General features: G+C 31.3%; 2 protein-coding genes across 3 annotated transcripts in view; both read left to right on the top strand.

Annotated features, from left to right (window-relative positions):
- LOC105332469 (uncharacterized) overlaps positions 1-15916 on the top strand; it is a 34989-nt gene that overhangs the window by 3115 nt on the left and 15958 nt on the right. Inside the window, exons 1-6 of one of the 2 annotated variants that reach the window (XM_066075515.1) lie at positions 10508-10799; positions 11210-11415; positions 12040-12114; positions 12264-12402; positions 13297-13414; positions 13541-13634. In XM_066075515.1, coding sequence (XP_065931587.1) covers positions 10697-10799; positions 11210-11415; positions 12040-12114; positions 12264-12402; positions 13297-13414; positions 13541-13634 — 735 coding nt within the window. In that variant the 5' untranslated portion in view covers positions 10508-10696. Of the gene's footprint in view, positions 1-46; positions 141-10507; positions 10800-11209; positions 11416-12039; positions 12115-12263; positions 12403-13296; positions 13415-13540; positions 13635-15916 lie in introns of those variants that run through there. The other variant, XM_066075516.1, reaches the window with a different exon arrangement.
- LOC105332470 (uncharacterized) lies at positions 247-8018 on the top strand. The gene is made up of 15 exons (XM_066075518.1): positions 247-302; positions 439-590; positions 949-1092; positions 2627-2782; positions 2892-3033; positions 3185-3304; positions 3522-3573; positions 4534-4692; positions 5022-5473; positions 5640-5701; positions 5893-6065; positions 6701-6803; positions 6992-7020; positions 7189-7334; positions 7822-8018. The coding sequence occupies exons 2-15, from the start codon at positions 577-579 to the stop codon at positions 7873-7875; spliced, it is 1806 nt and encodes a 601-aa protein (XP_065931590.1). The 5' UTR covers positions 247-302; positions 439-576; the 3' UTR covers positions 7876-8018.

Genomic DNA, 15916 nt, shown 5'->3' with positions numbered 1-15916 from the left:
CAGTGTTATGTAACAGATTCACATATCTTATTGTTCTTAATTTCAGTTGGTTTACACAGAGCCAAGCATCAACAGCAACCGATAAAGATACAGAGGCCAAAAACAGCATACGACAATTTTATTCCTTTGTTGTTAATGGAGTAATATATGCCATTCATTATTCCTTCAAATATCGATTTCACAATTGTCATTTTTTTTCTAGTTCTTTTTATTTATTCCAATTTTGATATTTTTTCTCAGATAAAACAATACAATCATCATACACAATTTCTATTTTGTATGCTGGGATATACATTGCCGATGTATGTATGCTAAATCACATGTATGAAAGATAAAAAAAACCTTTTTTAAATTAAGTTTTTATTGTATATGAAAACCAAGTTAAACTAGACTGTAAATATTTAAAAGAAAATTTTATACGTGTTGTTACTATTTTAGATACAATCTAAAGCACAATTCGTTGAAAACAATAAAGTTACATCGTCATCTGGAACTACAGTTGACTCTTCCGTTGCTCTTGATGCTGTCACAGCTTGGATCAAGAATTCTACAGGGATTCCGCAACACGATCATGCTATGCTTTTTACAAGGTGTGAAACAACGCAAACTATAGTCATTTGATTGAAGGACACTTTTTAATAGCTCTTTAAATGTCGTTTTTGTTTCTCTTTGTTTTGTATCTCGTCATTTAAAAAATATTCATTTGGTAGTAGCTTGGAAGTGAACGTTTGTTATAAAAAAAGCTTATTTTTGTTATTATCATTTTTATGTGTTAGCTAAATGTAATACATACAAGATAATCAAGGGTACTTAAAAAAACAAATACATTGTATTCGTAATCCATATTTTCTACCTGAAATCATTTCATGAATTATTAAGTAACAATCGCGTACATATTAATGTAAGCCATTTATAAATGTACTAAAAGTGAATTTTATTTCTGTTTAGGTATGACTTGACAAGTGATGGATCTTCTAGCAATGCAGGACTCGCATACCTATCAGCCATGTGTTCGGACGAGTCAGTGTCCGTGGCGGAAGACCATTTTAATTTTGATTTGATTACCACGGCTGCACACGAATTGGGACACGGGTATTAAATTTAACCTCTTTAATTCGCAGATAAGAAGGGATCTGAATTATCGTTAAATTTTTTTCGAATGTCTTCTTAAGGTCAAGATCTAGTAAATGAAAGTTGCCTACAGGTTCATAAAATTGAACTTATAAATTATTTCAACGATGCTTCATAACAATAGTTTTGTTTGATAGTGTGTACCGGGGCTAAAGTTTTTGGTAAACACAATGAAACATCATGTTTTAAACTGTTATTTTCAATGAAATATGACAAAACTCCAAAATGTGTTCCTTATTACCTTCATATTTCAAAATTAGTCCTCACGTTTACCAATTAATTGTAAAAAAACTGAGTAATACAATCGCTGTAAGTTTAACATAGGGAGGTTATTTAAAACATTATGACAAACTTGTTGATTATATTGCTTGTTTTCTTCGAAAAGCTGTCAACATTTGCATTTACTTTTTTATCCTTTAGTATATAAAAGACAAAATAATTTGAAAGCACATTTAGTTTTTCCCTTCCATCAATCTTCAATTACATTAGCTTGAATTCATGATCAAGTTTAGTATATGAAATATGTATGTTTGAAATAAGAACCTGGACACGATTTTCCATTGGGAAACCGGAAAATCCACATGACTCCGTTAAAATATATCTTACTAGACTTTGACCCATGCATGCACGGGTTGACATTGCATATGATATCGGGCATTTACAAAATAGATACATCGAAACACCGTATATTGTTGAGATTTGCATAATCAAACTTCTAGTCTACAATAATGCTATTAATTTCACTGCACTCTGCTGAGTTGGAATAATCTGTGTCTCGGGAAAGGCCCTTACCACAGTTAAAACGCCTCCCATATACCCGTAATGTAGCAGAAAATTGCAGAATCGCTCCAAAACAATTTTGGAGAAAATTAATAAAGTTGCACTGAAAATAACAGTCAAATTGTTCATAACAAACCAGTTTGAAGCTGTAAATACTTTTCCTCGAAAAGTTAAATTCTATAATAATTATTGCAAAATTCAACATATTTCAACAACGTATTTTACACACCATGTTGACATTCGACACTCACGGGATTTTATATAGTAAATGCACTGTGTTAGTGTTATCTCCCGTATTTTCTTTGATGAACAGAAAAACTTTCCAATGAATATAAACACGCATTTGTTTTATCGTTTCCAAGTTTATCCATGGAAATGTGATATTGTGGAAACATATCCTCGTGATTTAGCGTGAATGTAATGCGCTTGCGCAAGATTGTAAATCCAAAAAATTCAGATGATTTCCGGAATATTTAGAGGAATTTTTGTTGAATATTAATTAACGAAGCTTGATTAAGAAAAAATAAAAACAAATTGGTAATCTTTAAGTGCCATATGAATGATGTTCAAAATATAGAAAACAAAAGACGGTACTCTTCTGATTTATTGGTATTAAAGCCCTAAAATTCGAGTCTATTATTTGAATATAGTAGTATAGATTCTGATTGACCTCGTTTTATAAAAACAAAGTTTTAAGTACTATTGTTTATAACAGGTTAGGTGCTGAACATGATGGGACTGGCAATTCCTGCAATAGTGCTGACTCTTACATAATGGCCGCAGTCAGTGGATCAGTCCAAAATCAAAATCCATGGAAATTTTCCACGTGTTCTGTCAACTATTTTACAACAAATATTAACAAACTAAACCAGTAAGCTCTTCTAAATACATGTACTTACTTTAACTTTTCTTTTGTCATTTTCTTTACTTTTGACCCAAATGAATAAATAAGCTGTTATTTTCCATGGTTTCTAAAACAGGGAAAACAAAAATTGTATGACTGTACTAAGTCCCAGTTATGACCCCGAGGCATTGAAACAGTATACGTCACTTCCAGGAGAAATATATGATGCTGATTCTCACTGTGGTCACATTGGTGGACCAGGGTCTTCATTTTGTAAGGTATGCATTGAGGATGAGAGAGAGAGAGAGAGAGAGAGAGAGAGAAAGAGAGAAAGGTGTAAATAAGATAAAAATGAGTTAATTATGATATGTATTCATATTTGAGAACATTTGAAAAGTTGAGAACTTGGTGGCATTTTTTAAATCACAGAGTTTATACGATGGTAATTTCTCGACAATCTGCACTAAACTGTGGTGCAAGAAAACCGATGGAAGTGGTTTGTGTAGCAGTGCTGTTCCTGGGGATGGCCTTCATTGTGGAAATAAAAAGGTACTTTTCTGATATAAATATATGTAAAATCGTTTTGTGTATATTCATTAGTTTATGTACAATTTGTTTGATCAAAACAAGAGAAAGGAGTCTTTTGTATTCAATGAACATATCATAATGTCATCAGATTTTTTTTTACAATAAATAATAATGAACGAAACAAACTGTAAACTTAGTTTGGAACTTTGTGGGATAAAATTTAATTTTTCCTTTTCAGTGGTGCGTTTCCGGCGAATGTATCTTTGATGAGTGTGCGCCTTCTGGAGACGGTGAATTTAACCTTTGAAAATACTTAACATGATCAGAACGAAAAATTATTATGCTTAACGCAAAAAGAGAATGAATAGAAGCAAGTTAGGATGGATTATATATAGATATAATAATGATGTTTAATTAAGATAGAATATCAGAAGTAAAACAAAAATAGAATGAAAGCATGTTCCGTTTAAGATTTGAAAATATTGCCACTCTATGATTCCTAAGATTAATGTTTTAACCTCTTTGTACAAATTTTACATAAGCATATTTCAAATCTGGACTTCATATGACATTAGTTTTATTTGATACGATTAAACATGCTTTGACGGCTCCATTATTCTAAAGAATCTCTTATGATACAAAAGAACCTTTTTGTAAACCGGATTATTAATACAAGAATAGCACGAATATTTAAAATTTAATGTTAGAGATAAAATAATAGAAAACTATTTGAAAGCCTGATGAGCTCTAGCAGGTCTCCCAATGAAACTTTGAACAAATTTCTGACTAAAAGTGGTTTTATTTATTAATTTGGACATTTCATGAAGAAATATTGATGATATAAGTTATCACGATTTCAAAAAGCCCTTATTAAAAAGGGGAAAAACATGGCCTGAATTTGTTTATAACACGTACATGAATCTGCAAAAAATGATCAGTTTTGAATTGTTTTGCCAGTTGCATTCTCTTTGCAGTTTTAAAATGAATTTCACTTTCAACCTTATTAGAAGTAACTGGTTATATCCAATGTGTACCCCCCCCCCCTCAAAAAACAAAACACAAAAAACAAAACCCAAAACAAATAGAATTGGTTTTGTCTAAAAGAACTAACATAACTAAGAATGCACCCGATGTTTTTATAAGCTTTTCAAATTATCGGTATGCATAACATCACTGCAAAATTTCAAAAACGAAGACAATTTGTCAGGGACATGTTTTGTAAATATCTTGTATCATTACTTACATTTTAGAGGCCTGTTTATATGGGGATCGCGAAGGTGTAGTCATAACATATGATGGTAAAAACTTCACCTGTTCCTTTGAGGACATACGTGATGACCCATCTGTTTGCTATCACGTGAAAGACGATTGCTGTCGGCAATGCAGCCATTTCTACACTGGAATAACAGGTTGAAAAAAAATGTCGATATGAGGTAGTGCAAAACCTTAATAAATGTATATACTAGAAAACTTAAACAAATTAAACCAAACATTTTACGACAAATGATATCTTTTTTGTCTTTTCATATCAAATTGTTAGAATAACTACACTATTTACAACTGTACAAGACGTTGAAAATCTGTACTTTTTAAAACAAACTTTAAGTATAGGAGGCATCTGTAAGGTTAAGATTGATTTCACGTTGTTTATATTTCATATTTATATTTTTATAACTTTTTTTTCTAGATTTTTTCTCCCTCTATTGTCATATGGAATATTTTTAATATAATTTCTCAGGATGTGAATACGGTGACAAAACAACAGGCTGTACAACACAACATTGTCCTGCAAATCCTTCTCTTTGCTGTGGTACGTGTTATATTGGTACTGCAATCACTACGCCTTCACAGGAACCAACAACAACTAAGTATGTGAGCCCTTGCAAAACAACAGTAACAACTCCGGATGCAAATACAACCTCGACAACACCGCCATCTTCTGTTTCAACAACATCACAAATACCAGCCACATCAACGCAACAAACAATGTCGCAAACCTCTATTACATCGACAACACAACTAACAACGACGTCATCGCCGTCTTCTACTCCGAAAACATTACAAACAACGGCCCCAACACAAGCGCCTTCTCTAGTGTTCAGATTGGATATTACCTTGATGATTGATATATCTGAGGATTTGTCTAATGCTGCTGTTAAGGAAAATGTTACATATAAAGTGCAGACTGCGGTACAATTCTGAAACTTCGTGTTGCATTATTAATATGCTATACTATACTATACTAATATTCAATATTCTAATCCTTTTTTACTCTCATTATAATCGAAATACAGATGCCATGCATGTGATATTTTTTAACAGTTTTAATGTATTATTTGCAATTTTTGTTTTTTAGCTTACCTTATTCTATCAAATAAATGGGTTGAAATTCACAAGCTGTAGTGTCCGAAATATTAGGTTTGTATGTATATGTATGATTTGCTATTTGCATTTTTAAATAGTCTTAGTGTGCTAAAAATGCCTAAATAATCTTGCAACATATTTGATTTATCAAGTAATTTGATTGATGGTTAAGTATTATCTTTTACAAGAATCATTTCTATTAGAACACACCAAGAAAATATTCTGTCACCAGTCATGTTTTGTAGGAAAGGCAGTTTGAAGGTTGAATATGAAGTTCAAACACCAGTAGATTCCCAAGTGGTAACCAACATGACATCTCTTTCTAAAGATATGGCAACAGGGGCATCTAAAGTGACGTATGAAGGACAAGTAGTGACTGTTTCTTCCGTGACTCTTGTGGACACATCCGGGAATTCTCGTAGTGTTTCTTTTAATTCTACTTGACAAAACTGTCTTCTCTGTTCTATCAGGCAATTTTGTAAAATAAGATTTGCTGCTTTTGTCGAATTTGAAAAAGTAAACATAAAAAAGTGAAAAAGTAAAATGCACTTCAGATAAAGTCGATTTTCAGATATATATTCAATGAATCCTTTTTCTTGGTACCGGGGATGAATAAACACAAATAATAAGTATATATATATATATATATATATATATATATATATATATATATATATATATATATATATATATATATATATATATATATATATTGTGGAATCATTAGATTTCGTGGTGGCTCAATTTCGTAGAATTCGTGGGTACCTCTCATCCACTAATTAGCATCCTCCACGAATTAATTAATTAGGGCAACGATGTCATATTTCCTTTTGCAGGTATACGAGAATACACGAAATTACGTCCCCACGAACCTTAAGAATTAAAGCAATCCACGAAAAGTGGCTCCATCGAATTTAAATGATTCCACAGTGTATATATATATATATATATATATATATATATATATATATATATATATATATATATATATATATATATATATATATATTTGTTAATTATAAAGGGATTCGTTGTATTTGACTCTTTATTCAGTAACTATTGGAAACAGTACAACAATCTGTGAAATACATCAGCTTGTAAGTGCCTGTCCCTCTGGTCAGTTGTGTGAGGAATCAAACAATGGGCCGGTTTGCAGGTTAGCAATACTGTTCCATTTCAATGAACTCTAGCTCATTGAAAGGATTGATTTGATGTGCATTTGCATAAAAAAATGTTGTGTTACAATTCGTTTTTTTTTATTACAAATTGAAGAATATTAAGTATTTTATTAGAAAATTGATAATCAATATTCGTAATTGAACGTTAAATAATGATATTTTGTAGAGACACTGAAGAGGAAAGTATTTTTGAAAGTAAGAGCATGAATCATTTAACACATTTATGGAGATTTACAACTGTTATTATACAAAATTGTAATTAAAATTTTTTTTTTTAATTATAGACACAAATTATTACCATGTCAAAATAACATATTGCATATGTTTATTAAGACATATTTTATATTTTTTTTAATTTTTTAGAATACCAGATTTACTTCATCTGTGTTGGTGCAGGTCTAGGTTTACTGGTTCTTATCTTGATTGTTTGCTGTTGTCTTAAGAATGGGAAGTCGAAACTGAAGCGTGCAAATAAAAACTCTGTGCATGGTGTGACAAATCGTGCTATGGTAAATGTTTTCTTGTTTTGATAGATCATTTAACATTCTGTTTCTTTTTTATGTCATTTTGAAACAACTGCTTACATTACGATATATGAAATTGTGTCACATATTAGTCTTATCGTCTATTCAATTTACTTTAACTTAATATGTTTTTGAGTGATTGTATATGTTACTGAATCTCTGGTGTTGAGATATTAAGAATAAGTTTTAAACCCAAATTAAATGGTGAAAATAACATTTAACGCCTACCCTCCTAATTATTAGCAAATGCTAAAATAGATCATCTTGTCTGTTCAAAAACATCGTAAAACATTCCTTTCTGCTTGCTTCAGATAATAAAATTGTATTCATACCTAGAAAGTTATGCTGGTTTGTGTAATAATATTTTTTAAAATTCTTCGGATTGTTTACTGAAAAGAAAAAAAGTGTGAAACTGTATAACTCATAAATAAGCAGACGTGGGAATACAATGTTATAATAATATCTCTTTCAGGATGACTTATACAGTCAAAGGAAAAACAATCTTCACAGGCCGGATAGATATTAAAAGAAGAATCGAGAATTATAAGAGAATAATAATTCAGCTATTAACTAATTGTATATCAATTTGTGTTACATTCTGTAATTGAGTGCAATCAAACTTTTTATTAATATGTTATGTAACGTTAATAAAATCTATAATTATTGAAATTGCAAATTTTGTTCCTGTATTAAAAAACCTCAAGACAAGTATGTATCGTGTTTACTTCCGTTGTTAAAGTTGGTTTTATGCTTGGTTATTTGCTCAGTTTAAAACACTGTGATCATGCACTTACGTTTGTTTAGAATATTTAAAAGTTAAAATTAAAAACTAGTAAAACATCATGAATACAGTTAAATGAAGAGTCATTCTAATTGAGTACCTCTTTCTAATTTTAAAAGCTGCAACAAAGTTGGGATAATGTAATTCTCTTATCATATTTCATCTTTTAAACTTTAATATTTTTGAAAATGAATTTTTCCTTTAAGCTTGTATTTTTTATAAAATACATTTGCCTTGTTATTTATTATTTTCTTTGATTATGTAAGCAATTGCCAACATGACAAATTAAATTGTTTTAGCATAGATGTGGTGAAAGTTCAAGTCAGCTGTGGTGAAAGCTCAAGTCAGCTTTATTGATTACTTCTTGTTTGGCGTCCATCTGTCTGTCTGTCTGTATGTCTGTCTGTCCGTCCGTCAACTTTTTACATTTTAGACTCTTTCTCTAAATCCACTGGGCCAATTTAAACCAAACTTGGCACATAGCATCATAAGGCAAAGAAATTCATTTTCTTAAAATAAAGGATAATGTCATTTCCAGAGCGAGATAATTATGAATCATTGAAAATTTGTTGGTATATTTTAACAAAAGTTTTCTTAAAAACCATTTGGCCAGAAACAGATCATGAAATCATGAAACCCGGGGGTAGGGTTAAGCCACAATCGGGGATCAAATTTTTCATAGGAATATAATGAGAAAAATCAGTAAAATTCTTCTTCTCAAAACCAATCAACTAGAAAATCTGTAACTTTAGAGAAAGCACAACCTCAATTAGTGAATGCTCAAATTCTTCGTCAAAATCACAATCTTTGCGGGTAGGTTGGGACACAGTGGAGAAGAGTGGCAAATTTTACAAATAAATATATAAAGAGTTTTTTTCAAATCTTAAAACGATTTGCCTTACGAAGCTGTTAATTTAATGAAAGCAACCTTGGTTAGTGTAGATTCAAATTGTCATAATAATGATAATTGGGGTGGGGGTTAAATTGGGCTATTGGTCCAATTTTACATAGTTAATCTTTTTAAAATTAACAAGGTGATTACTATTTACCCCCCCCCCCCCCCCCGATATCGTTTTTGATGCAGGTTTATATGTTTAAGACTTTAGAATATCTGAGGGAAAAAGTAGAAAACACTTTTTATACAGGATCTATTCTTCTACATCGTGTTTCAATATGACTTATTAAGCTGATTTTATTAGGGCTATTGTTTCTCAGTTGAGCGATGTGGCCGATGAACCTTTATTTTTTTCATTTATTAATATGTTAAGAAGGAATTCATGCTATTGTTTTCTAAAAAAAAAAAAAAAAGAAAAAGAAAATGAATTGTTTTCCTGACGAATGTTTTTGGGTTTTTTTTTAATTAAATAAAAATAGCGAAAAGGTTAATAAATCAGATAACATTTAACAGTTGTTTCATAGTAAATTATTTCAATAGTCTCCTTATGCTTCGTTAGCGTCACTTCTTACTTAAGCTTTAGAATGAAGAAAATCATAGGTTGTAAATGGGTGTTTTACAGTGTCAATGGCGCTTTAGTTTTTATGCTAATTAAAACATGTATTCAAGATTTTATTCCCTACCTTTAGAGGACTGTCTTATATCGAAATAAATAACCCGTTTTATTATTCAATAATTTTGTTTTTAAACACTCTATCAATCTGTAGGGAAAATTTAAAGATTGTTAGTATATGACTTATTGCTGTGCTTATATGGTGAAGGTAATGTTGAATCTTCTTTAAAACATAGTGTTTCTATTTCTTTTATCAGTCTTTTTTAAATAAAGGCATTTGATTTATCAAGATATGTCTATCTGCAGTGTTTAAAAAAGGATATGGTTTTACCTGAAGTATGTAGAATTAATACCAGTACAGATAAAAATAGTAATGTTTTTAAATATACTTATCCGCTCATACACTATCTTTTAATAATTCATCAGATGCAATTTGAGTCTAATAGTTCTAACATAATTATCAAACTGAAAAGTGAATATTAGTTCATACGCTTTTTAGTCTCTCTAGGTGTAAAAGAAACTGTGACCTATTACGATGTATCCTTATAATGTATATGCTACCTACATGTGTATTTCAAATGAAAATATTTAGTTTTATTGGTTCTAGTAAACTAACGATGAGAATTATACAACTTATTGGATTTTATGATCTATTCACAACGTATAATTTTCAAGCAACAGAAACTTTGTTCTTTTTGTGTTGGGAACATACCTGACTGCTCAACGACGATTACATAAAAAGGGAATTCTACTTTTGAATTTTTTAAAGTTTGTAACACGACACTTTTTAGTAAGCCAGATTTGATTCAATGAATTTTTAAATTACAGAGCTCAATGTTGATTTCATAATTTCAAAATCTCGTTCAACGAGATATTTAAATCCAGAATATAAAGAGACACCATTGTTACAAACGAAGTCTGACTTGAATGGACATTTAAAACATTTGCCTCGACACAGGCGTCCATTGGATTTTGTGCATTATCATCAGTGTTGTTCTGAGCGTTGGGATTTATTTAATGGAAATAGGAATATAGTGGTCAGAAGTCATCAAGTTACCATGTTTTCATCGTTGATAAAGCGGGTTGTTATGATATATGTCATGATGGAGTTAATTGTCGCAATGATTCCTGACTTTCAATTCAAAGATGACATGGACTTTCGTAAGAATTTACAAATGCATCACGCTTATATTTGATATATATGCATCACGCTCATATTTGATATATATGCTAAATGAATTTCTTCATTTGATCCTTAAATTGGCTCTTTGTAATGAACATTTTATAAATCAATTACAAAAGACAATGCAATAATACCGAATTGCCTGACAGCAGATATTTAAACAAAGAGCACAAAACATTTATTCAGAGATCTTTAACATTTAGAACTATAACGAAAAAAACTATTGATTAAATGTGTAATTTTTGAAACAAAATGACTAATGAATAAAATAGAATGAGACATTTTTTATAAAGAAGAGTAGGTGAAATATTTTTTTTTGATAAACATACCTTCACAATTAACAAAATATGAAATGAAATCAATTAAGTGATCAATACTTCCTCTCCAGTTGATGTCACAGTCAAGGTCTCCACACACGGTGACAGAATATCGAGGTCAACTGACTTACCCAGTCAACTTCTTGTCAGCTTGAACATCAGCAATGATCAGATTACATATGATCTAACAGAAAATGAAGAAATAAGCTGGAATGTACCAATTTATACAGTTGACACCGAAGGAGCAATAATAGTTGAACATATCGCATCATCAGGGGTAGGACTATAACTGTATTTAATCACGAACTAGATCTTTCTTTTAGTAAATTACAGCCCCCCCCCCCCATCAATTTTATCTTAGATAACACAGTTTGATAGAGCGTAAATAAATGATAATTCTTGTAGTGTAGTTATTGGAGGAGTATGTTTTGAACTATAAAGACAGTATTTTATTTATTTTTTCAAATAAATGTAATTCGGGTAACCGTAATATTTTTCATAAAACATATGTAGCATTCTAACAAAGAACCACTGGTTACAAAGAACAATACAAAATACATCTACGTGTTTTTTAAAAACGATACAAAGTCAACATGTCATAATTTTTCCAATCTCTTGTACCATTAAGATAAGATAAAGTAGCAGGGTTTTTTAATTGAAAAAACATTTATTCTTAATAAACATTGACATTGTACGCTTTACTTGCCGTATCTCACCAATTAAGAATTAACCTCAAAATTAAATGATCGTGATCATACGAATGCAATATACGTCTATCCACAAATTATACTATAACATCATATTTCATTTCGGAATTTCAAAACAGAACGAAATGAATAGAATAACAGAAAGATGCCACTCTTAAACCGTCTTTATTCACAATGATATTTTCTTTTTCAAGAATGTGAAACACTATCAAGACAAAAAACACGAGGCTTCTTTCATGATAGAAAGAAACGACTCATCGTCATGCATGGTATGTTTCTAAAGAATATCAAGTGAAGGGAAAATGTTACCGTGTGTATGTGCATTTTAAAGTCAGGGTGACCTTTAGCAATGTTAAGTTAATGACATCCCTGATACTCGAAATGTAAACAAAAGCTTTATTTTTATTTTTTCTGTCAGATTGCCATATTTTTATATAAAAGGGAAGAGTATGTGATGAGACCAGAACACTGTCTCTTTGATTTTGAGAGAAACATGAACTACAGAATTGCTAAAGTGAAAAGAAATCCTTCTTCAGACAGTTACGCAGTGAAATCGGGTAATTTGAAAAATAATGAAAGTATTATTAATGAAAAGTTTTATCCATTTTTCTTTTTGAAAATTTATTTTAAAAAGAAATAGTCACACAAGTTCTAAGTATATCCAAAACTTTCAATATTTATAAAAAAAGATGACAACTACATCAACCTACTGATTAAACTTGGATAATCAACAAAATTCCACACATATATTTTTTTTTCTTTCTTATTTTTATAACGAATTGCTCTTGAATAGTAGTAATAGCTGTAAAGGAACAAATAATATAGTCAATCTAACAAGATTGTAGACCTATCCCCCAGCGAATTGCAACAGAAATTATTTTGTGATGAATACTATCTGAATACTATCAAGCACATACTAAATATTTTTGAAAGAAAATTTGGCTTTATATAATTTCCTATTTAATGAATTTCTAGTAGAAAGTTTAATATTTTGCTGAGATAATCATGACAAAATGCATAGTTATCATGTGATCCAGTTTCGACAGATTATTAATTCATATATATTAGCTTGAAATGGCTGTAAATATCTACTAAAATTTTATTCTTTAAGTTGATTGAATGACACATAATTTAACTCTGTAATGTTTTACCCGCCTCCAATTTCTTTTAGATAGAAAAATGCACCATAATACCTACAATGTAAAGACTTATATCCCGTTTATATGGTAATTAATTTTCATAAAAAATGGATGTACACTTAAATAATGCTTTTGTCTTTCCGATTTTTGTAAATTTAGCTGCATATATTTCGTTGGAAGTAGAGTTTATTTTTCATAAAAACAATCTGTTGCGATTTGTTTAACTTGAAACAATAATTTGACTAAACTAAAATGTTTAATCAGTAGAAAGCATTTACAAAATATCAATTAATCAAACTTTATCTCATTCAGATATTGATCGACAGAGGTTTTCTACCGGTAAAGAAAGGAAACTACCCAGATATAAGCGGCAGAGCACGGACTACAAGATAGAAATGTTCTTCATCATAGACTACTCAATCTATATTTAGTTAGTACTCGATATATATATTCAAAAATAGTTAACTTATCCCAATAAAGTAAATGATTTGAAGCCTGACTTTAATTACTTTTTGTATTAGTAAACTTGCCAAAATTAGGATAACTTTAATTTTAGTTGGTATACCCAGAGCCAAGCAGCGACAACAGTTGGTAAAGACGCAGAAGCTAAAGACAACATTCGGCAGTTCTATTCCTTTGTTATAAATGGAGTAAGTATGTTTTTTTGCTCACCTGAGCTGAAAGCTAAAGTAAGGTTTCAAAAGCTTAATGTCAAAATTTATCCGTTGTCTGTCGTCGTTGGCGTTGGTGTTGGCGTTTTCACATTTTCTTCTTCTGATGAAGAACCACTGGACAGATTTCAACAGAATTTGGCACAAAGCATCACTGGGTAAAGGGAATTCAAGTTTCTTCAAATGAAGGGCCACGCCCTCTTTAAAGGGAGATAATTGAGAATTATTGAAAATTTGTCGGTATTTTTCAAAAATCTTCTTCTCAAAAACTATTCGGCTAAAAAAGCTTACACTTGTTTGGAGGCATCCTCAGGTAGTGTAGATTCAGGTTTGTTCAAATCATGGTCACCGTGAGTAGGGTGGGGCCGCAATAGGGGGATCAAGTTTTACATAGGAATATATAGAGAAAATCTTTAAAAATCTTCTTCTCAAAAACAATTCAGCCAGAAAAGCTTACACATGTGTGGAGGCATCCTCAGGTAGTGTAGATTCAAATTTGTTAAAATCATGGTCCCCGGGGTAAGGTGGGGCCATAATAAGGGGATCCAGTTTTACATAGGAATATAGATAGAAAATCTTTAAAAATCTTCTTCTCAAATACTTTGAGACCAGAAAAGCTCAAATTAAATTGGAAGCATACCTGACAGGTAGTGTAAATTCAAGTTTGTTCAAACCATAGTCCCTGGGGGTATGGCGGGGCCACAACGGGGGGATCGATTTTTACATAGAAATATATAGAGAAAATCTTTTAAAATCTTTTTCTCAAAAACTATTAGGCCAGAAAAGCTCAAATTTGGGTGGAAGCATCCTCAGATAGTGTAGATTTAAGTTTGTTCAAATCATGGTCCCCCCCCCCCGAGGGTATGGCGGGGCCACAATGGGGTAATGGATTTTTACATAGGAATATATAGACAAAATCTTTAAAAATCTTTTTCTCAAAAACTATCAAACCAGAAAAGCTCAAATATGAGTGGAAGCATCCTAAGATAGTGTAGATTTAAATTTGTTCAAACCATGGTCCCTGAAGGAAGGGTGGTGCCACAATTAAGGGATAAATTTTTATACAGGAATATATAGAGAAAATCTTAAAAATAAAAAAAACCCAAAAACTATTTGGCCAGGAAAGCTTAAATTTCCGTGTAAACATCCTTAGATAGTGTTAATTCAAGTTTGTTCAAATCATGGTCTCTGGGGGTAGGACAGGGCCACAGTGGGGGATAAATTTTTATATATAGAAAAAAATCTTTTAAAATCTTCTTCTCAAAACTATTAGGCCAGAAAAGCCCAAATTTCAGTGGAAGCATCCCCAGATCGTATAAATTCAAGTTTGTTTTAATCAAAGTCCCGGGATTCTGTGAGGCCACAATCGGGGATGAATTTTTACATAGGAATATATAGAGAAAATCTTTAAAAATCTTCTTTTTAAAATTTTATTTGGCCAGAAAAGCTTAAACTTGTGTAGAGGCATCCTTGGGTAGTGTAAATTCAAGTTTGCAAAACATAGTCCCTGGGGGAAGGGCGAGGCTGCAATGGCGAGTTGAATTTTTACATAGGAATATATAGAGAAAATCTTTAAAAATATTCTGGGCAAGTTTTTAGTCCAAAACTCAGTACTATCCGTGAAAGCTCAGGTTATGCAAATTTAAGTTTGATGAAACCATTATTCGAATTTCCTAGAGAAAAGTGGGGCTACAAAATGGGAAGGGGGGGGGGGATAGGATCAGAGAAAAATCTTCTTAGAGGTACAACAACAAAAGGAGCTTGGTATTTGCAAACAAAAAAATGTGGATAAAAATTGGCAGATTTTCATTTTTAGATGGGGTCACGTGACCCCGTCTATTGGTTTACTGTCAGCCGAAGTCTCAAACCGGAAGGCACGCGTAGAACACATGAATTGAGTCTACGCGTAAGAAAATAGTGCAGAAAGTGCAAATGCAATTCAGTAAATATGTATTTTAAAAACACGCATAAAATCTTTTTAAGTCCTCTGTGTATAAAAAAAGTTCTATTTAGAAAAATAAACAAATAGTTTTATTGATCAAAATTTTCTTGGTCGGGTTCAAATGTAGAATGAGTTACGTAACTGAATGCACAGCGCCGTTGACGATTCAGTTGGTGTACGAGCTCATTAATCAATAGAAGAGGTTGATGGTGGAATAGAAATTAAAGTTCCCGAACGCAATATTTCACCTTTATACTACCAAACTTCATGCGCAAGCCGAAGTTAAAATCGGGACGGGTTATACACAGATGTTTTACAA

Source organism: Magallana gigas, chromosome 2, assembly GCF_963853765.1.
Source record: "Magallana gigas chromosome 2, xbMagGiga1.1, whole genome shotgun sequence".
In the NCBI taxonomy this organism is placed as follows: domain Eukaryota; kingdom Metazoa; phylum Mollusca; class Bivalvia; order Ostreida; family Ostreidae; genus Magallana; species Magallana gigas.
The sequence above is the reverse complement of the archived record's forward strand: the minus strand, read 5'-3'. Positions and strand labels throughout refer to the sequence as shown.

Excerpts from the sequence above, each read along its gene's own strand:
- LOC105332470 (XM_066075518.1), top strand. Across the intron at positions 5,702-5,892 it reads TGTAGTGTCCGAAATATTAG|GAAAGGCAGTTTGAAGGTTG; the intron begins GTTTGTATGTAT and ends CATGTTTTGTAG. Across the intron at positions 7,335-7,821 it reads GTGTGACAAATCGTGCTATG|GATGACTTATACAGTCAAAG; the intron begins GTAAATGTTTTC and ends TATCTCTTTCAG.